At 37.3% G+C, this 21,553-nt stretch overlaps 1 protein-coding gene across 9 annotated transcripts in view; it reads left to right on the forward strand.

Moving 5' to 3' along the window:
- The window catches only part of CEP170 (centrosomal protein 170), a 98,621-nt gene that overhangs the window by 18,823 nt on the left and 58,245 nt on the right, over nt 1-21,553 (forward strand). For all 9 annotated transcript variants that reach the window (XM_045184485.3, XM_045184486.3, XM_045184487.3 and 6 more), the window contains exons 2-4: nt 5,043-5,188; nt 6,682-6,771; nt 13,494-13,572. In XM_045184485.3, the coding sequence (XP_045040420.2) occupies nt 5,084-5,188; nt 6,682-6,771; nt 13,494-13,572 (274 nt within the window). In that variant the 5' untranslated portion in view covers nt 5,043-5,083. The remainder of the gene's footprint in view (nt 1-5,042; nt 5,189-6,681; nt 6,772-13,493; nt 13,573-21,553) is intronic.

Consider the following 21,553-nt stretch of genomic DNA (forward strand, 5'->3'; position numbering starts at 1 on the left):
TCCAAATTCATGCATCTACCAACAATAATCCCTTGGGCATTTCACCCGAGAGTAAGGAAACGTATTAGCATATCATGTGTTACATGACGAACTGCACTATCCCCATGGCTCCAGTGACTGGGGGTGTATCCAGAGTTAGATTAACATGATTGGTGGAGACGTTTGCCCCTTATTTTTAGTTGCTATTGCATCATAGCTGGTGCTTGCAATAATATTAGTACCTAACCTGAAATTTGAATTCAGGAAAATGAGAATGAAATAGCCAAACTATGAATATGGAGAGCAGATATTATTATTAGGAATTTACTTCTCTTGGAGTAGCTAAAATTTTTTACTCATTCTGCAAAAAAGAATTAAAGGAAAAATTATGACACATAATGAATATTGAGATAATACATGGTCATTGAGATATTTTATTATATTCCGCATAGCTATTCTCCTTTATCTCTCCTGTATTTTATTTCAAAATCATATGATAACTAGGCTTAGAAAATGATGGGCTGTTATTTTTGGCATCTATATAATCCTAATCATCAGGACATTTGTGTACCTGCATATAATTGAAAAGAAGGAGGGAAAGCTTCAAGTAACTAAAATATTATTCATCAAGTATTGTTCTAGGAATGGTTTCACTTTTATTTCTCTTATTAAGAAAAGTAAACAAGAAATGTAATAAGTAGAAGCCCTGGAGTTTTCTCTATTCCTTACCAAAATTTCACCAAAGTGAAGATAGAGGAAACCACTTAGGAAGAGTTAAGTTGAGAAAGTTTTGGAAGAGAGGAAGCTTTTGAAGGAAGATGGTGAAACCTAAGTGCCTACTAAGGAGGTATAAAGGATTAAATGAATGGCTAAGTCTTGGCTAGACTTAGGAATTTGAGATAACTGGGAATCTTGGAGGCAGAGATCAGGTATGAATCAAAAACAAGATCAGTTGGAAGCCCAGAAAGAAAGCACGTAGGGCCCACTTCCCAAACCCCCTTTCCCACAAGAGAGTCGGTTTATTATCTGAAGTTAGTAAATCAGAGAGACTCCAAACATGTGGCCATCAGTTGTAGGCAAGGATGGGGTAAAGTCCTGTGCTTAACTAAGGGAACTGATACTCTGCAGATCATTCCTTGACGCATCTCTTGTAACATCAGCAGTGTGTTTATTGCCCACTCTTGGGGGAGACTGTAAATTTGGTGGGGGGTGGGGGATGATGGTGGTGGTGGTAGAAAACTGTGGACGTTGACCTTTTTCCTACAGAATAAGTGAGCTTGAATCTTCTCCCACTGCTGGATTCTCCAGTCGTTGGATTCTTTATTAAAATAAGGCATGGATTTTCTTTACATGCTGTTGGTAGTTCTGTAATATATAGCAGCCTTACGTTTATTGTACCAATGAACGCTACCATCGTGAAAAGAGTAAACTGGGGGAAAAAGACAACTTCAACAAAAATTCCATTTGTGGATTGTTTTTAAAAACATTCAAGTTAGTATATTGGATTATGAATGCACTTTTTAAAAAAATACTGTTTTAGTAAATCACACTCACGTTTGGTGCGTTACAGTCAGTGATGAAGCACATCACCTCATGTCTCCCAGTGGCTTCGAACAACAACCACTGTTCTTGTTGCTCATGTATCTGTCGTTTAGCGAGGGGTCGGATGACATACTGAGACTGGCTTCAGTTTGTACTTTTGGTCTGTGTCTGTTCCACATGTCTCTTTCACCTTGAACCAGGGCATGCTCTTTTTCTGTTGATGGCAGAGGCAGAAGAGGGAGGCCCAATTGCCCAAACACAGTATGTAACCTCTGCTTGTATGCAGTATGTATCATGTTTACTGACGTCATCCCATCGGCCAAAACAAGTATGCGTCAGAGTTACGGAGTACAGAGTCCCTTATGAAAACTGAGAGATGGTAGCTTTATGTTAGGTCTCACTCCCCCCAATTGTAGACAAGGACTACATGGGGGCGGAGTGAGACCTAACATAAAGGAAAAAGGACTCACCCCAATAAATAAAAAAAATACCCCTCACCTTGAGGGTTATGTGCTTTATTTTTGTTTTTTAGAAAAGTTATATCCTTTTAATTACCTTTTTAAAGCCTCATTGTAAATCAAAAGCTTATAAAAAACCATGACTTTTTTAATATTATTATGTGTTTATATTGGAGTTTTATATTATGTATTTATATGTTATGTAATTATGCTTGATGTTTTATGAATGCTTAAAACATGGTTTTGTAGCATAAGAATAATGCTTATGTATAACTTTGTGATTTCGAAAATGTTAAGAAACTGTGCCTGTTGCCTATGTTTGGCTCGGGTGTTTTAGTTTATTTAGGCTAATTTGATTTCCTTTTAACATCTTATTGTAATATTTTTTCTTCAGTGCTCTTAAATAATCATAAAGCTATTGACCTACTTATTAGTGTCATGTTTTAAAATTGTCCTTCCTTGAAAAGGCAGTATGCAAATTCTATACTGTATTTAGATGGGAGGATTTTCTCAGGCGAAGTTAGTTTGATGCTCTCTGCTTGCCCAGGAAGTGTGTATGAGATACTGAAAACCGATTTGACAGCAAATAGACGTGTGGAAGACTAAGAACACCCGCATCAAGGAGTTAGGCATTGGAGGGAAGATTTAGGAATCCACATAAATTGATCATATCCATTTGATAAGCTAAAGGGAATACGACTTTTGACTTTACAGAAAATATATGCCTGTTTTCATGAATGTGTAGATAAATTTATACTATATGGGATTTTTACCTTAACGCAGAATTCTACATTTTACAAGATTTTTCTTTAAAGTACAGGTATATTTCTTATTGCACAAGATCTCATTCCACTGTAGTATAGTTTGCTTCTAATTAAATTGTATCAGAATGTACCACTTCATGGGAAAATATTTACAGGTACTACTTTTTTGATTTCATAAGAAAAAACTGGTAAGTAGACGCTGTCATTATTCTCATTTCACAGAAGAGAAGACAAAGGGACTCAGGGTGACTTGCAGAGTAAGAAGTGGTGGAACTAGGAGTCGAACTCTTACTGTCAGTCTGTCTGACTCCAAGGTTTCTGTCCTTATGACCTAGTCGCATCCTCCAGGACAACAGTTCTCAGAGCTCTGTGCGTTAGATCTTTCGGAGTCCTAAACCACTTCAAGGTCATGAGATTAAAACTATTGTTATGATAATACAAAACAGCACTCACCTTTCTTATTGTACTGATACTTGAATGGAGAGCACAAACAAGTGGTGGCGAAGTTGCCGGCTCCTGAGCACATAGATCGAGGCATCCGCACCAAACTGTACTAATAGTGATTGTATCCTTCACTGCCGTGCACTTGCCGGTTTCGCTTGAGAATGCCCTTGATGAAGTGGTAAAAATGCTTATTTTATTTAATCTTGACCTTTGAGTCACAACTTTCTCATACTCTGTATGACTAAGTGCAAACTCATCCAAAGCACTAATGCTGTATACCGGTGGTTTTCAACCTTTTTCATCTCATGGCACACATAAACTAATCATTCAAGTTCTGCCGCACACCAAAAAGTGTATTACGTTTTTTGCTGATCTGACGAAGAAAATAGGTATAATTATGATCCATGCACATTGGATGGCTATTATTGTGTTGGCTGTTGTCATTTTTTTTAATTTGACAATCTAAGGGAAAAGAGGTCAGTTCCCCTGACTAAATAGTCAAGAATTGTACGTTTTAAAAATTCCTGCAGCATACCAGTTAAAAATCACCGCTGTTTACCAAAGCACCGTGGTTGTCTCAAGGAAAAGCATTTGTGCCACGGTTGGAGTTGTGAGCTGAACTGGCCACTTCTTCCCCAGAACACCATTTTTACTTGAAGTAATGATCGACAGGCAAACTATGGTTTGTAGACTTGAGAACAGATGCTTCTCAACTTATGATGGGGTTATATTCCGATAAACCTATCATGAATTGAAAATACTGTTAAGTTGAAAATGCATTTAATATACTTAACCCTCCCAACACCATACCTTAGCCTACCCTACCTTAAACGAACTCAAAACACTTACTTTAGCCTACAGTTGGGCAATTATCTTGTGTTGTACCTCAAGGGTAATTGTCTTCCTTCTTTCTGTCATCAGAAGCAGGAGACGTGTTTTGTAGACGTGATGGGATGTGAAAACACAAGTACACTATCCCCCAAAAGGCGTCAGCACCGCACACTGTAGAGTACCAGTCCTTCCTCCTTTTCACCACGTGGCTGAATGGGAGCTGGGGCTGTTGCCGCCGCTGCCCAGCCTTATGAGAGAGTATTAGACTGCATTGTCACTAGCCCAAGAAAAGATCAAAATTCAAAATTTGAAGTACTGTTTCTACTGAAAGTGTGTTACTTTTGTGCCATCATAAAGCATAGAGTTGAAAAACCTTAAGTGGAACCACGTAAGTCAGGACCTTCTGTTTTTGGAAGACATTGAGCCTCTCACTCCAAAGAAAAGTATTGACAAAAAAAACTTTTGCCAATAATATTTGAGCTTTCAAGAAAAAAATAAGAGTTTCAGAAAACTTGACTCTACCACCATAAGCCTAACAGCTGACCACACTTGGTAGACAATGAAGCAATTTCTTTGGTTTCCATTATTAGTTCTTAATCAGATGTCAAATATATTCATTTGAATTTAGTCTGTCTTTCTCAAATCATTTATAAGTTAGATATTTACTTGTGCAGTATTGCTATGTTTACTGAGGTTAACATGATACTAATGTGACCATTTTCTTGAGCACTTATAGGCCTTTATAAGTGATGCTCAGTCTTTCAGGAGTGTGATAGAAGTTTATTATGTTGACTATGTATGTAATTACCTAGTATCTTTATAGATGAATGAACTCTTAGTAGAATCTCTGGGCTTCACTAATGAGGATTTGGTAGATATGTCATTTGCTGGGACCTGTAACTGTCTCTAGTCAGGGATGAATGTTGAATGCCGTTCTATTCTTAGACCTACTGATGGGGTTTGGTGATTGGACGCTAATGCTAAAAATAGCTGAATGTGTGTATTTCTGAACATCTCTCTGCAGGATGACGTAGCTTTGCCAAAGACTTAGAAGCTGAGCAGAAAATGAGCTTAACATCCTGGTTTTTGGTGAGCAGCGGGGGCACTCGCCACAGGCTGCCGCGAGAAATGATTTTTGTCGGGAGAGATGACTGTGAGCTCATGTTGCAGGTAATGAATCAGCTTTCTCTGTGTCTACTCGAAATCTGGAATGGGTGTGAAATATCTCTACTCCTTTGGAGAAGAACACTACATCGATTTGAACTTTCTGGCTCTAGCTACCAGTTTAATTAATTAATGAGTTTTCTCCTCCTTGAATCATTTCTAAAAACAAGTTCTAAGTCTTGGGGATTATACAGGGTCTGTCACAAATAACACCCCTTTTTTATTACAAAATCACAAGCATGTCATTCTGTAACATAACAATATCACACTCAAGCACACACCATGTGACATTTGAGGTGAAATGTTCAAATTAAAGCTATAAATTATTACACCCATATTATTACCTTACCAACCACACTCAAGCAGATGTTACTTCTGCTGGACCCTGTATTTTGAAAAATGAGATTTCAAGAGTAAAGTTTATTCTTAAGAAGTAAGAAGTTTCACATGAAGCAATTTTTAAAATAAGACTTGTAAGCAATTCATAAAATTAGCTTAGTGTACGTAAAACTGCATATCAATCACAGACACTTCAGTGATACTGATAATCAGTTTCACTGCATCTTTGGGAAATGTTCTTTGTGGTACCTTCCAGTAGTTTGAGCGTAATTTAATATTGTTGGCACTTACTGAATTTGGTTTAAAGAAGTTAGTTTTAAAAAGTAAGAGCCCTGGCCGGTGGTCAGTTGGTTGGAGCATCATACCATATACCAAAAGGTTGTGGGTTTGATTCGCAGTCAGGGTATGTGCCTGGGTTGCAGGTTCAATCCTCCATCAGGGTGCGTACAACTGATGTTTCTCTCTCGCACTGATGTTTCCTTCTCTCCTCCTTCCTCTCTCTAAAATCAATGAGCATGTCCTCAGGTGGGGATTAAAAAGCAAATACTTTTAAGATACCTTTGAGTAAGATAATTAGTAGAAAAATGAATCTTTAGCTTTTTGAAGAATAGATATTTTAATAGGTACTGGCAACCTAGAATAAAATTTTATTCCCTTGTTTCTCCCTCCAGCCCCTTTTGGTTAAATACTGCAAATAAGAACTTTTTTCCTCTGAATCTTTTGCCTTTCTTGTACAATTTATGTTGTAGCTTTCAGTATTAAAAGAAGAAAATTCTATAGGGTACTTTTTTTTTTTACAACATGCATAAAACATAAAATTACAATTTGCATGATTTCCATATAACAGTTTTAAGTTATAATAAAATATTCATACATTCAATAAAGCCAGCTGATTTAAATTCTCTCAAAAGTAGAATGTGTGAATTTGGTACGAAAGAATGTCTTGAAATTATGGCCGCTTTCCTCTGCGGGGGTGATGCCAGGTTGCCTTTGTACAGTAACACAGATTAAATACAATTTAATGCACTTTCACTTTGACATTTTCCTATCTTCATCTACTAATCTATTAACATAATTAAAGTATCTAGCCAAAAATCTCCGGGTTTGTTACTTGTTCCAGTATTTCCTTACATGTATTAACTTTAGAACATGTCTTTCAGTCTCGTAGTGTGGATAAGCAGCACGCTGTAATCAACTATGATGCCTCTGCAGATGAACATTTGGTCAAAGATCTGGGCAGCCTAAACGGGGTATGTTAAGCATTTACTTATTTTTTGTCTTATTTGATTATTGATTTAAGGTTGTGAAGACTCATCAGATTACATTTCCCGTATTGTATTGTATTGTATTATATGTCCTTTACGTTTTTTTGCATTTTCCTTTTAAATACTTACCAGGTACATAGCACTTTGGGGACCATACAAGAGAATATGAAACTAGCCCATGTTCCCAAGAAACTGCCCAGGAAATAAACACGAGCTCAGAATTTTGTTGGTTATCACCTGTGATGCTTAAGAAAATCTTCTTTAAGGAGATGAGATGAAAACTTGACCTCACCAAATGACTTGAATTTGTATGTGGGAAAACAGCCGAAAGCCATGGCTATGAGAATACAAAAAAGCATTCCTGGGGGCCAGGAAAGTGTGGGTTGACTTTAGGAAATAAAGGTGGAAGGATAGTCTGGTGCTGGATGGTGGAGGACGCAGGACCTTCTATTCTAGACTAAAAAGAAGTGAAGCACACCCAGTTAGCTGGACAGATACGCTCTGAACACCAGTGTTCATTATTGTTGCTTTGGGGTCCTACTTTGAAGATATTTTTGTTATTCCAGTGAGTTATTTTTTTCCTAATTCTTCATTTTATCTTTTTACATCGGCAGAACATAGTAGTCCCAGAATAAGAGAAAGCTGAAGTATTGAATAATTTATCTTATTTTTTTCTCAATTTTCTTATGGCTCTGCTAACATAAGCAAATACAGTATTGTTCATATTTGTGCTGCTGAATATCTTAACATGAATGTAACAGGAACTAAATGTATCCCAACTGCTTCTAACTGCTTCTGCTTCTCAAAACATACATTAAACATTATATGCAAAAACATATGCAGAAAACTGGCAAATACAGTGAAACACTTTCTCGCTCTGAATTGGCCTGCCGCTGAAGGACTTTTGTGTTTATTCTTTGAGATAATTTTTGTAGACATGTTTTTCTGTTGGGTTTACCCAAGCCTTTGTTCCCCATGGCACATAGAACGAAGTGTGCCTTTTCCAGGTTTGAACTGAAAGATCTCACATTTGGCATCATCCACATTTCCAGATTCAGGCTGCATCGTGCTTCCCCCGCTCTACCTCCAAAACGGCAGTTCATGCTATACTGTCTGCTCCAGAGAATTCGTTCCGGTTCCTCCAGCCTGGTACTTGTCCCATCCGCCTTGTCATTTATAAAATTCGTACTTAGTTGTAAAAGTAAAACCCAAATTCCAGCTTTTCATGAAGGAAGCAAAGAAAAGGTATTTAGGAATGGTAACTAGCTGATGTTGTTCACTTGTTGAATGGATTGAAGTAGAAGGAAGGAAGTAGAAGGAAATAGGCAGACTAGGTAGGAACTGGTTTAACATGAGACATGTAAGTAAGCAAGCCCTTTTGCTTCCAGTTCCTGTTTGCAGAATGACTGTCTTCCTTCTCCCCACCTCTGGGTTTCGGGGCGCTTGATTCTCAGCCTTGCGTTAAATCTACTTTTGCACTCTTGTTCTGCTGCACTACGGGCTCCTGAACAGTTGGTGTGTCTTTTGCTTTTAGAGCGACTAGTTCTGGGCTCTGCCTGGTGCGTGAACCCACTGAATATTCTTTGTCAGGAATTGAATTAATTTTCCATATGAAGAACTTTACAGAGGAAGCTTTTAAGATACTTCCATATGTAGAATATTTTAATAATGTTGCGTTCTGGTTTTAAGACCAGAGTGTTTGACCTTGACCACAATGCTGTTCAAAGGTGTCTTCATATTATTACCTCGGAAATTATAAGTGAGAATGACATCACAATGTAATTTGTAAGAGATTACGACCAAGTATAAAAATCATTCGGTGTTGACTGTAAAATCAGGTGAAACGTTAAGTCCTAAGTTACTCTAGGCTGACCTTTCTCATAACTTGATTATATTGAATAATTTTATGATATACAATAAATCACAGAGAACAACAACTGCATTTTGAACTTGAAATCGGGACCTGACTTTGAATCTCAATCCGTAATTTACCAGTGGGACAAATCACTTAATCTCTCTGAATGTCAGTTTCCTCATATATATTCATGTTAGTTCCCAAAGTTGTATGAAAATGTAATGAGTTAAAGTTTATGAATTTTAAGACTCAGTGCAAAATTTAGTTACCTTTCTTCAGCCTTTAGACAGTGAGACAAGAGTTGCCTCTCTGTAGTATTAAAAGGATCAAATTTGACAGTACCTGTGGGTGTGTGCCCGTTACAGAACTTCAAAGCACTACACAAATGATAAATGCCCTGTCCACCCAAAGGACAGCCTTGGCAATGGGCCAAAGTCTGTGAACTCCCGACTGCCACGCACTTTATTCACGAGAGAACATGTAGACTCTTGTTCACGGCCTACTTACTCTTAACATTCATACAACTCTAGAAATTTGAGCATCGGGTTAAAAGTAGTAATTTCAGGAGTAAGGGGATAATGTAGTGGTTATGAGCCCAGCTTGCAATCATGCAAGCGATATAACCTTAGACAGGTTACTTAATCATTCCGCTCCTCAATTTTTTAAAAATAGAAATAGTAAACTGGTAGTCCTTTCAGATTATTATGAAACTATAGATAAGGTAATAATTTAAATGCTTTTAGTAGTAAGCATTCATAAGTGTTAGTTGCCCTCTTGGTAAGAAAAGCAGGTAAAACAAGTTTAGCACCCCTGTCTAGCCTATATACTTTTCCATAAATACACTCGTGTACTTTTTTTTTTAAAGCATTTACCACCTAAACTCAGTTTTTACATAACTCTACCTATGACCACTTCCTGTCTTTCTCTACTCTTACCCTAAAATACACCCCCAAGAGACCTAGATCTAAACTTGATGCTGCTGGTACGAGAAATGAGGTTGCTCCGCCTGGGGAAGCAGCCCCTGGATCTGTAGCGGATGTTGTGAGTCACTTCCCTGCAAGCCCCTGAAGCCTCTGTCCCTGACAACCCTTGAGCGCCTTCGGTTCTTCCCACCACCTCGCTCCACTGGAGCACTCGCCCCTCTGATGGCACCGGGCCCTACAGTACCCCTCGCATCCCTTCTGGCTCTGCCTGTTGTTCCTGGGCTGCCCCCCAGCTCCCTGTGTTCCAGCCGCTGCTGTGACCCTCTCTTTCATGCTGCAGTTCCTGCCAGCATCAGACCAGTGTGGTGTGGAATGTGGAAGCTACCAAGGAACGGTCTGGGAAGAGGAGCAGACTTGTCACTGGCAATGGGATTGAAGTGGTTGTGCTCCCGGCCACTCCGTTCAGATTTCCAGGAAAATTAATATATTACATGGTGGTTATAACATTTCATACTATCAATTATGTAATTTAGTTGTATAGAAATTAAATAGGTATTTATCTAGTTGGGTTTGCTTCTGTGAGATTAGTGGTTTGCATGGGGGAGTTTGGGGCTCTAGGTTGGGTTCCCAGGCTTCCCTGACGAGGAGAGAACACGGCTTTTGTAGCTCAGACATAGCTCAGACACACCTGACTTTGAATTCCGTGGTTCCTCGTCTGCACCTGGAGATCTCAACTGTTACTTCGCTCTCTGGGCCCCGTTGTCCTGTACGTCCCGCCTTCCAGGTAGAGGTCCGATCAAATGACACAAAGAGACAAAACCTCTTTTTCTCTCCATACTTAATTTATTAAAAGGCTTTATAATCGCTGTAATAAAATGATTTTTTGCATGTGTTGCTCTTTGAAATTTTCTCTCCTCCTTTTATAGTTTTAGACCTTCAGGAAACTATTTTCTCGCATCTGTTTTCACTTGCATTTTTGTGAGCTGAAACTTTGTGTCTGGCTCATATTTCCTACGTCTTTTTAGACCTTAGGGAATATTTCTGTCATAAAGGTCAGCATGTTAAAATTGCATGTTTGTTGATCTCTGGAAGTGCCTAGTCCATGTGTTAAACACACAATAGGTACTTAATATTTAAGAGAGTTGAGCAATCTTAAGCTTTAAAATGGATCTTATAGGTCATTTTAAGCACTTTGAATAAATATGGTATTTTAGGTTGAGAGAGTTTTAAATAAAATTGGCTTAGAAGTATGGTATTCCTCTGACACAGTGTACCTAATGTTTATCTGCTGCATATTACCCATTAGAGAATTAATATTTTCTTTTATCCTTCTCTTTTCTATCATTTACCTCAGCTTTTTTGTTTTGTAATTATATATAGAATATTTTGGCAAACTCAAGATCCAAGTTTTAAAACACTCTAAAATACTCATTTTGGAAACGAACCTGAAATTAAGAGTTTTAAGTGACTGAAACCTTCGAATTTTCTTTGTATGCACATTTCAGCCTCTCTGTGAAGCATGTCGGATCGTACGATTTAGGATCGATCACTCACAAACCAACCACATGAAGTATGATCCTGAGTTTAGCAGTATTACACTGTCTCCAAGTTATCCGTGCTTGATAAAAATTCTCCTAATTTTTTTGTAGTCTTAGAAACTAGTATTTGTGATGTATTACAAAGTGCCAGTTATGAATAGGCATTTGAGAATATGGCCACGAGAACATAATCCCCTTGGTGTATTTTACTGAATGTCATTCGGGACCCTTCTAAACTTCCCCACCACCGAGGTGTCGTAGCCGTCCCAAGTAAGGTGTTGTGGTCACCTTAAATGCAATAAAATTGAAGATGGAAAAATGCAATTCAAAGGGAAAGAGTAAAGTAATTTTTAAAACTTCAACTTATCAAAGAAAACCTTGTGTATTTTATATGATGTCTGTACTCGGGGTAATTAAGTATGACATTGTTACGTGTTCTATAAATTTAGCAAATTGGAGGTCTTTAACTTCCAGCAGGCCGGAAATAACAGTCATCACTGTTTGCTGTGTCCAGGGTGCCTTTGACTCTTCGCAAATAATCTGTAGAATTAAGCATAAAAAGATAATGAAAAACATGAAATTTTAGTAAAACATTAGGCATGACAAATTCAATTTTTTTTTGCATATTTTCCTGCTTTTGAAAGATATATGGTACATAAAATGGTTTATGTTCTTTGAATACCCCTAACTGCTCATTACTTGTCATGCATTCTCCTGGGATATATTCATTTTATAAATGTTGAATTTCAAATTCAGATTTCAGGTACATCTCTAGCTGGTATCTCATTTATCGTTACTTCTAGTTCTTGTTCTTATATTGCCAAAATGCATCACGAGACAGCTTAAATTTTATTAAGAGGATGACCTTTTTTTTTTTTTTTTGCAATTGCAAAAATTTCTTGTTTTTAGATTTGTAAGCAACAGTTAAAAGAATCATACAGTGTTTTTCAACAAAAACTAACCTAAACCATTATGTATTTTAAAAGTTTTTGACTGGATTTTAAAAAATTTTTAATGCTTATGATCTAACCTTTATATAAATGCTCTCCTCAAGGATTTCTTTAGTACTTCCAAACTAAATCAAGTAAGTGTTGGAACCAAAGCATCAAAAATTGACAAAGAATCCACTCAAAAAGTTTTTTTAAAAATACGTGATGGTTTAGGTTAGGTTTTTGTTGAAAAATATTACATGATTCTTCTTATTGAATGGTTAACTGGATGAAAAATACTCTAGATTTTTTTGTCTTTGAAACATTCTGTCTTCTTGAGATAGAGAAATGCTTATATTAGAGAAAATTCATTTTAGGATTATCTTCATGTGAAGACTCATGGTCTGATGTGTTGCTTACATAATTATCAGTTTTACCCTTGTTCCTACAGTCTGGAGTGATGCTCTGTCTTTTTGACTTCATCTAATAACTGTGAAATATCTTTGTGCCTGTTTTCTTCTCCTTTCCTTTATGGAAATTAGGTGAAAAAATTGTTTTTGCTTATTTAATTGAATTTATTGGGGTGACACTGGTTAATAAGATTATGTAGGTGTCAGGTGTACAATTCTATAATACATCATCTGTATAGTGTATTGTGTGTTCACCAGCCCAAGGAAAAATTCTGAATTCTCAGTCGATAGCTAAACAAACAAATAAAAAAAGGACAGATAGTGACTCCAGATGTGTTTTATGTTTTCTTGGAAAGATGGTGCAATATTTTGGGCAGTGCAGTAAGAAAACTGAAGGTTGGTGCAATAAATGATGATTTATTTCACGATTGCATCACCCTGCTGTAGCTGTGCTTTGCACGGCAGTTTCCACTAGCCATATGTGGCTGCTGAGCACTGGACATGCACTTTTTGAAAAAGTACCCCCAAAATGTAAAATTTCAGGAAAGGGTCCAAAGGAGTCATTGTAATTTTGAATTAAAGTGGGTTTTATTCAGTTTTTTCAAAGTATTATTGTTCTTTTGAAAGACTCTAAGAATAAAAGTAATGGAAGAGCAACTCTAAGAAATAATTAGAGTTGCCCCAAAAAGCTAACACGAGTTCAGTACATTCTGATGATATCGAGAGTTAGGTACCCTTCACAGTTCACCAGCTTCAGGTTGGGAGCTCCTCTTGGCAGCGTTTTTAGGGGCCTGGATCTGCCTTGGCAGCGTGGTGGACCCAGAGGAACTAGAGCCTGGCTCTCTGCGTGTTCCTAGTCACAGGATAAAGGGCTTAGTGTGGGATATTTTATCATGTATAAGACGCATGACACATTTTATGAGGCACCAACTGTATTAGCCACCATATGATATGTGCAGTTAAGTATCAGTTTGGAGGATTTGCTTGTCTGAAATGCAATAATTAATACTTCATATGTTACCTAACATCTGTTGTTTTTTTTTTCCTTGTAGACATTTGTGAATGATGTAAGGATTCCCGAACAGACTTACATCACCTTGAAACTTGAAGATAAGCTGAGATTTGGATATGATATCCTTATATGGTTTTGTGCATTTATTAAATTTATTCAAAAATCTTTACTCCAGTGTACATTAACATTTCTTGAGACATAAATATTCACAATATAAGCATGCTAGAAGTCTCTGTGTCTTCCCATACTAAAATGCATATTTAGAAACAATATATAATTTTTGTTACTATGCCTGTTCCTAAAAATTATCCTGGAAAAGTTGGTATACTGCCCCCAATATGTATTTTTAGCAGAGTGTCTTCCTGCAGTGCTATTACATATGTAGTTTGGATATCAAAGCATGGAACTGGAAATAGGAGAGGAAAGTGTTTAATATTAGCTCAGCCCAGAGATATTGGGGGGCGGGGGGTTGATAATGGCACACACCAGACCCCTCCCACCAGAGGAATGTGCAAATTTAACCCTGCCTTTCCCTTCGTCACACTTTTATTCCGCTTTATTTATTTCATCTCTTTGCCTATTTAATTCAACATTTTCAATATCCTATGTATTCTAAGACCCATGCTGCCTTGTTAAGTACATCATGCACTTTATATTTAAAAATCTCCTGTCTAAAAATATAATTCTAAGAACTGAACAGGGGCATGACTGGTCTACTTCCTACCGTAGGGCAAAGAATCGCTAGAGAAGAGAAGAGACATGATTGATTGAAGAAGAATCAAAACATTTCTATCTATACAAGGCAAGAGCTTTGTAAAAAGGACTTACTTATATTTAAAATTCAGATATTCCACATTATGTTGAAAATTCTTCCTGAGTTTTAATTTTTTTCAATTACTACATTTATCTAGAGTTCGAGACTAAGGAATGCTTTAAACATATTGGCTACTTGGATGGATTTTTCTCACGAGCAGAGAAAATGGCGTCTCAGATAAGTAGCGTTGATACGTAGGTAAAGCAAATGTACGCTAACACTATAAAATCATTCTTAGAGCATAACTAGTTTTTATTTTATATTTAACTTAAATCTTTATGAAAAAATAGCTTTGTAGCACATCACGTAACCTTTATAATTGTAGAGCCAAAGGAACATGTGAATGAAGCCATTAAACATTAATACTTTTGAGTTGTATATTTTTAATTCTTTTTAAGATATATATCACACAAAGTATTTAAGAATTAGCATTAAAACCTTTGATTCACAGGTCATTTTCCACCAGCATAATAAGTTTTATCAAAAAACAAATGCAAATATACTTTGTATCTAAGTACCTCCTTAATCCATTGGGCACCAGCTATTTCAAAACATGAGAAAATAGTAAGAAATTTGGGTTTCAGTAAAACTCTTTAAAGTTTGCTTCAAGTTTTAAATTAAGAAGAAACTACTGAGATATAACTCATGGCTCACAGGTTGTACAATAATTACTTAACCGTGAACTACCATTTCCTTCTTACAGTAATACACTCAAATCGCTGGGGAAATGTTTTGTTCCAAAAGACGTTTTCAGGGTTGTAAGTCAGTGTTGAGCCAGAACTACAAACCAAATCCTCAAGTTAGGCTCAGTTGATTTTATTATTTTAAAATAGTATTTCAGCCCTGGCTGGTGTGGCTCAGTGGATTGAGCGCCAGTCTGCAAACCAAAGAAAGGGCTACTGGTTCAATTCCCAGATCAGGGCATATGCCTGGGTTGTGGGCCAGGTCACCAGTAGGGGGCGTGTGAGAGGCAACCACACATTGATGTTTCTCTCCCTCTCTCTTTCTTCCTTCCTCTCTGTCTAAAAATAAATAAAATCTTAAAACAAATAAAATAAATTATAAAAAATAAAATAATATTTTATGTTGCTAATGAGTTTTGAGCACTTGATATAAATGAACACTGGACTGTTACAGTGGTAGAAGTTTTATTATATATAGGATGAAATTTTACAAGATAAGTTATATATTACCTTTACTTGTTCTGTATTTAGCTATCCTAAATGAAAGTACTTTATATGAAAATTAAGCATAATAATTAGCCAGTGTACAAATTATTATACTTTGGAGTGGGAGACTACTCTAAAAATGCTACAGCAGTAGAAAGAACACTTTACCAAAAATTGAGGCTAGAACTAAGAAACAAAATTTATCTGCCAAAAATATTTTTTCTGCTAGAGTAATTGAATATTTGGGAAAGCAAGTAGTAAAATATCCAAGTTGAAGAAATGACCTGTAAACTCAGGAAGGATAGTAAAATGCTGCAATAATGAAGATAAACTTCAAAAAGAGCTCATACATCTCCAAGTGGCCAAAAATGTAGCAGATGAGCAAGCCTATGTTCATTCATTTCAAAACTTTTTATTAAATGTCTCCTCTGTGCCAGACAGGGCCTGTCCCCAAAGTCTGGGGATGCAGTAGTGAATAAAACAGACCACAGCCTCCGGCCTCCTGGAGTTTACACTTTAATGGGTTGGAGAGAACTGACCACACACCCACAGAAGGGCAATGGAGGGGTGAGAAGTTTTATGGAGAAAAACTGAGCGAAGGATGCAGAGGGCTGGAGGTGGTAGGTGCAAAGTTAAACTTTAAGAGGGATATTTGTGAAGACCTCGCTGAGAAGCCGGTATCAGGGCAGAGAGGGGGAGAAAGTGAACAGGATGCCACAGGGTGTCTGGAGAAATTGCTTTTCAGGCTGATGGAAGAGACTAGGGCAAAGGGCTTGAAGCAGAACCTGTTTGTCGTGTTTAAGGAACAGCACGACTAGTGAGTGAGGCTGGAGCCCCGTAGAGTAGAATATGGGAGGCCAGAACGTAGACAGCTCCATTGTCATTAGTGAAGTCAGTTATCTTTCAAAGAGATTCAGATGATAAGAAAAAGTTTGTATTTTTATGCCCATTGTACTCATATCTTAAACCAGTGTAGCTACCTTTTCTCACATTCTTCAGTTTTATAGATTCATATTTTTATCCAGTATCATTTCCTTTCTGCCTCACATTTCTTGTAGTATGGTTTTGCTGGTGATGAATTCTTTCAGCTCTCTGGATAAGTACTTCATTGCAGGTACTGGAAGCTATTATTGCTGGGTTTAGAATTTGAGGTGACATTTCTTTTCTTTCTGCACTTTAAGATGTTGCTTACATTATGTATTGCTCCGCATTACCTTCTTGCTTGTACTATTTCCCTGTGTCCGTGATTTTGAGCCATTTGCCTATGACGTCCCTGGCTGGTGCTCATGTTTTTATGCTTTGGGTTTGTCTGGCTTCTTGAATCTGTAGGTTCAGAGTTTTAATCAAATTTAGAAAAATTTTCTGCCATTATATTTGCAAACAGTTTTTTTCTGTCCCCCCTTTCTTCCTTCAAGAACTTCAATTAAATGTATATTAAATTAGGCTACTTGAAGTCATCTCCCATCTTGTGCTGTGTTTATTTTTTAATTATCTGTTCTCTTTGTTTCAATTTAGATTGTTATTATTGCCATGTCTTTAAGTTTACTAATCTTTGGTGACATCTAATGTGTATAGATTTCATCTCTAGAAGTTCAGTTTGGATTTTGGTTTTCATACCTTTCAAGTTTCTAGTTAACTTTCTGAACATAGGAATATGGTTGTGATAATTTTAATATCTTTGTTGACATCAGTGTTAATTCTGTGTCAGTTTTGATTGCTTTTTGCATGCATATTTATTTTTGATTGGATGGCAGACATTGTGCATTTTACCTAGTTGACTATTGCATGCATATTTTTGTATTTCTATTAAAATTTTTCAGCTTCGTGCTGAAGCAGAGGTTACTTGGAAATAGTTTCATCACTTTGGGCCTTGCCTTTAGGATTTGTTAGGCTTCTAAGATTAGTCTGAGCTAGTCAGTCCCCACTACAGAGGCAAGACCTTTCTGTGTACTGTACCTTAGGCATCAGCACGCCCTCTGGCCAATCTGGCCCTCAGCCTGTATTTGTAAATGAAGTTGTATGGGAACACAGCCACACCCACTCATTTACATATTTCTGTGGCTGCTTTTGCACTATCCAGCAGAGTTGAGTGGTTGCAGAAGAGATCATATTTCCCTAAGAAACCTAAAATATTTACTTTCTGGCTCTGTACAGAAAAAATGGACAGACCCATGCTTTGTCCAGTGACTCATGGTTCGTGAGGTTTTCCAGCCTGGCTGTTGGGAGCAGACACTATTCCTGGCTCTGTGTGAGCCCTGAAGCACTGTTACTTTTCATGCTTTCAGGCGGTTCTTGCCCTGGCCCTAGGTGGTGCTCTCACAGATGTGCTGACCAGACCTCAGCTGCATACTTGAGCAGGACCCTTTGACAATGCCTGCAATTCTCTCTGTGCAACTCTCTTCTCTTTAGTACTCAGTCCCTTGAACTGTTCTCTCTGTGCAACTTGAGTCACCTTGGTCTCTGCACGCTAGCTCTCAACCCAGTGCCTCCAGGGTGCCTACCAGCCAGGGTGACTCCTCTTCACAGTGTGACCCCAAAGCTCTCAGGGCAGTGAGCTGGGGTAGTGACTGGGCTCAGCTTGATTTGTTTCTCTTCATTCAGGAATCACTTCTTTTGTTGCTTGATGTTGCTTGTCATAGAAACTGTTCATATATTTTGTCCACATTTTTGATATTTTAAAATGGGAGAGTAAATCTGGTTCCTTTTATTCCATGTTGGTCTGAAGACGTCTGGCAAGTTGAGTTTGGACATTTTTGACATACAGGTGGAATCTAGGAGAGAGGTAGAGTGGAGAGAGATGTTTGGGAATTTTCATCGTATAAATAATATTTAAAACCTTGAGACCAAATGAGATCACCAGGGAATTGAATATAGATGGGTAAAAAGTCCAAAGACTGAGAAATGTTACATTCCATGGTTAAGAGGCGGGAGAGATGAGGAACTAGTACAAGGATAAAGGGCTAAGAAGGAACCTAGTGACCTGGGAGGAACCTCGGAGTCTGGTATGGTTTCTGCGTTCAGTGGGAAATGATTTAAACATCACTTAAACACCTTAATTCTCACTCCTCCCCATCCCAGTCATATGGGATTTTATTAGATATTTTGTTATATACATAATTACATATTGTATGTTTAAAAATAGAGTTATGTTTTCCCAAACTTGGCTATTCCTGCCATAGTGGCCCACAAAACGATTAGGTTATCATAACAGAAACATGGGAAAAATCATTGTCATAGCCTAAGGTGGTCATCTGGGCCAGTGGTCATGCTTTATCCGTACTTGGGACCCCGTCTGCTTGTCCCAGGTAAGGGCTGCTAAGGCAGCCGAGAGGGAGACAAACGTAATTAAAGACATGCTCTTCGTGCAGAGAAGTTGAGACTTTCCCTGATTAATATGGTGGATAGCCTCACCAAGACCGAAGCACAGTTTTCAAGTTTGAAAATCAAGGGCATTTACAAAGCATGAAAGAACAAAATTTAAGAAATTGAGAGGAGCCATAAAGCCACGAGGGAAAAGTTAAACTCATTGTTTAAACACTGTGTCCCTATATAATAGGGTCCTCTACGAGCTTATGGGCAACATTAAGCTAATAGATTAAAACTTTTCCCTTGAAAGGTTTTCTGCCATGACTTTTTAAAAACCCTTTGGCGTCTTCTGGAGTCTTAGTACAGTGTGGACTCTAATGTAGCATTATTGTGTATTTCATCACCAGATATCATCCAATAAGGGAAATTTTTACTTCCCTAATGAGAAGATTCAAGAAGAAAAGTTTTGGGGTGAAAAAACTTTAGGGTGAATTTTTAAAAATAAGCTTCTTATGAATATATTTTAAAATAGCATGAAAGTATATAAATTTAGAGGAAAGTGCTTTCCTCCCATTCTTCCCTTGTATAAAATAGTTGTATTCAAACGTTTTCACCATTGTCTTCAAAACCATGGGTGTCAGTATTTTAGTAATTAATCTATCATAGTTTTTAAGGGAAAACTAATACCCAGCTCAGTTGTTTGAGAGTACAGCATCTTCTGAAACCCTGGAAATCTTGTCCCAAGTAACAAAGTCTCATTGTGTAATGTTTGGAAAATTTTAAATATTTGTCCTCATTTCTTCTGTGATTGGTATTTCTCCAGTGAAACAACTTACTGAATTCATTTTTAAAATAATGTTTGAAAGATGTGCTCACAAGGCTGTCTGACACCTGGGGTTTTAAGGCCAGACCCCTAGGAGTAACTGAAACTATTTAAAATTTTGCTCTCTTTTTAGTCTTGAGTATCATTAAGATAAAGGATGATGTCAAGAACACATTACTAGTTAATGTAGATGAGTTCCATGATGTCACTTTTAGATAAACATTTCCTGAATAAATTGAGCATAGGAATGACTTAGAATAACAATCATAGTCTTAAAGTAAAGAAACAGAAAAATGGCCTATAAATAATATGATTTTTAGTAAACAAGAATTTCAACTTTTGTTTTTAATTTTTAAAAATTCAGATATGATTGACGTATGACTATAGTAAATAATACTGTTGTATATTTTGTAACTTATTGACATGTCATGAATAATTGTACCTTAGTTTGTCATTTTTCTTAATTAGCAAGTTAAAGGCACTTAGATCTCTACCACTAGAAAGAGGGTAGCTTTGGGGATAAAACCTGGGGCTAGGGCAGCCTCACAATCTCATGGTTGTGCCAGAGTTCTCAGGTAAATCCACGAACTAAACAAGAGGATTCTTGATTTCTTTGGTAGTTCCACGCAGAGGAATCTTTTTGGTAGGTAAAGCGTATGACCTGTCTCAGGTTGTTCCTGATATTAAAAAGAGTCTCATCTAAAGATGACACCCCAGAGTGGCCTTGGGGAATCGTCTTCAGGGTTGCCCAGGAGTTGACTGCCAGCACCAGAAAACCCTCACAGCCAGCTAAAATCATATTTGTTTCCATTGAAAAAATCGAAATGGCTTTCACTTTTTAAAACATGCTCCGTTTTCCACTGAAAACATAAGAATGTTACAAATCTTCTCTAGCTATTAATGAGTTTCTTGCGGGTAAACTTTTATTTTTCATTAAATATACTTAGTAATGAAATACACACTTGCATATATACCAGCAAATATATACCAGTATATGTTCATAACAAAAAAGGAACTTTTAATATTTCACAGCTGTAGGAAGCAATGTAAAGTGATAGGGAAGCCCCAGACTGGGGTCAGTTGAGTAAATTACTGTCTTTGGGTTCTGCCCTTCCAGTGCTCAGGTTCCTTAGCTATGGAATAGGAAGCCAGGTTAATGGAATTGAAGAGTATATTCCCCCAAAGCTCTTTAAAATTCCAAAAAGTAATTCTGAGTTTTTATTATTTTAATGAGTAGAAATGTAGGTTAAATACTCTTTTACAAGTGTACTGCTCCTTATGCTTGAGAAGTCTTCCCCGCCCCCAGTAGTCATGGTAATTACAGCTTTCTATCCTTGAAGTCTTGGGTGCTCTGAATTGGTAAAGAATCAAATTTAGTACATGGTTATAAAAGTCCTTTCATTGCAGGGTTAAGTAATGGTGGGAAATGTGACCTCTACTGTTTACTGGGAGATCTTTTTAATATACAGAGGCATTGTTCCTTTCTGGCATAATAATGAAAGCATTCATTTTACCCAGCACTTGGTTCTAATCTGTATAGAATCAGTTGTTTGATAATGTAAGCCGACCCTGATTGCAGTTCGCGGGGTAGGGAGGTGGCGGTGGTTGCTGGAAGGACCCTAATTACAGCCTTTCTTTCGAATTTTCCGCATGGACTTTATTTTTATCAGTGCTGGTGGAGTCTGAGTCATCGAATTCCTTCAGGGTTTACTGATGGTTAATCACTGATGAGCTACTTCCTTTCCCATTTTTGTGATTACCTATCAATATAATTTGATCCAGGTGCCTTTTCTTCTTTGTAATCATATTGTTGGGCTGAAAATGTCTTTTGTGCTCTCTTGATCCAGTGATTTGCTTGAAGGCCATTATTACCTAAGTTTAGAATTACTAGCCAGATTTCAAGATTTTCTGTGGTATTTAAAAATGAAAATTTTTATATTTGTGAGCATAGTTTAACATTTAATTCTTAGGGGAATATAATAATTCTG

Source organism: Desmodus rotundus, chromosome 10 (assembly GCF_022682495.2).
Source record: "Desmodus rotundus isolate HL8 chromosome 10, HLdesRot8A.1, whole genome shotgun sequence".
Taxonomy (NCBI): Eukaryota; Metazoa; Chordata; class Mammalia; order Chiroptera; family Phyllostomidae; genus Desmodus; species Desmodus rotundus.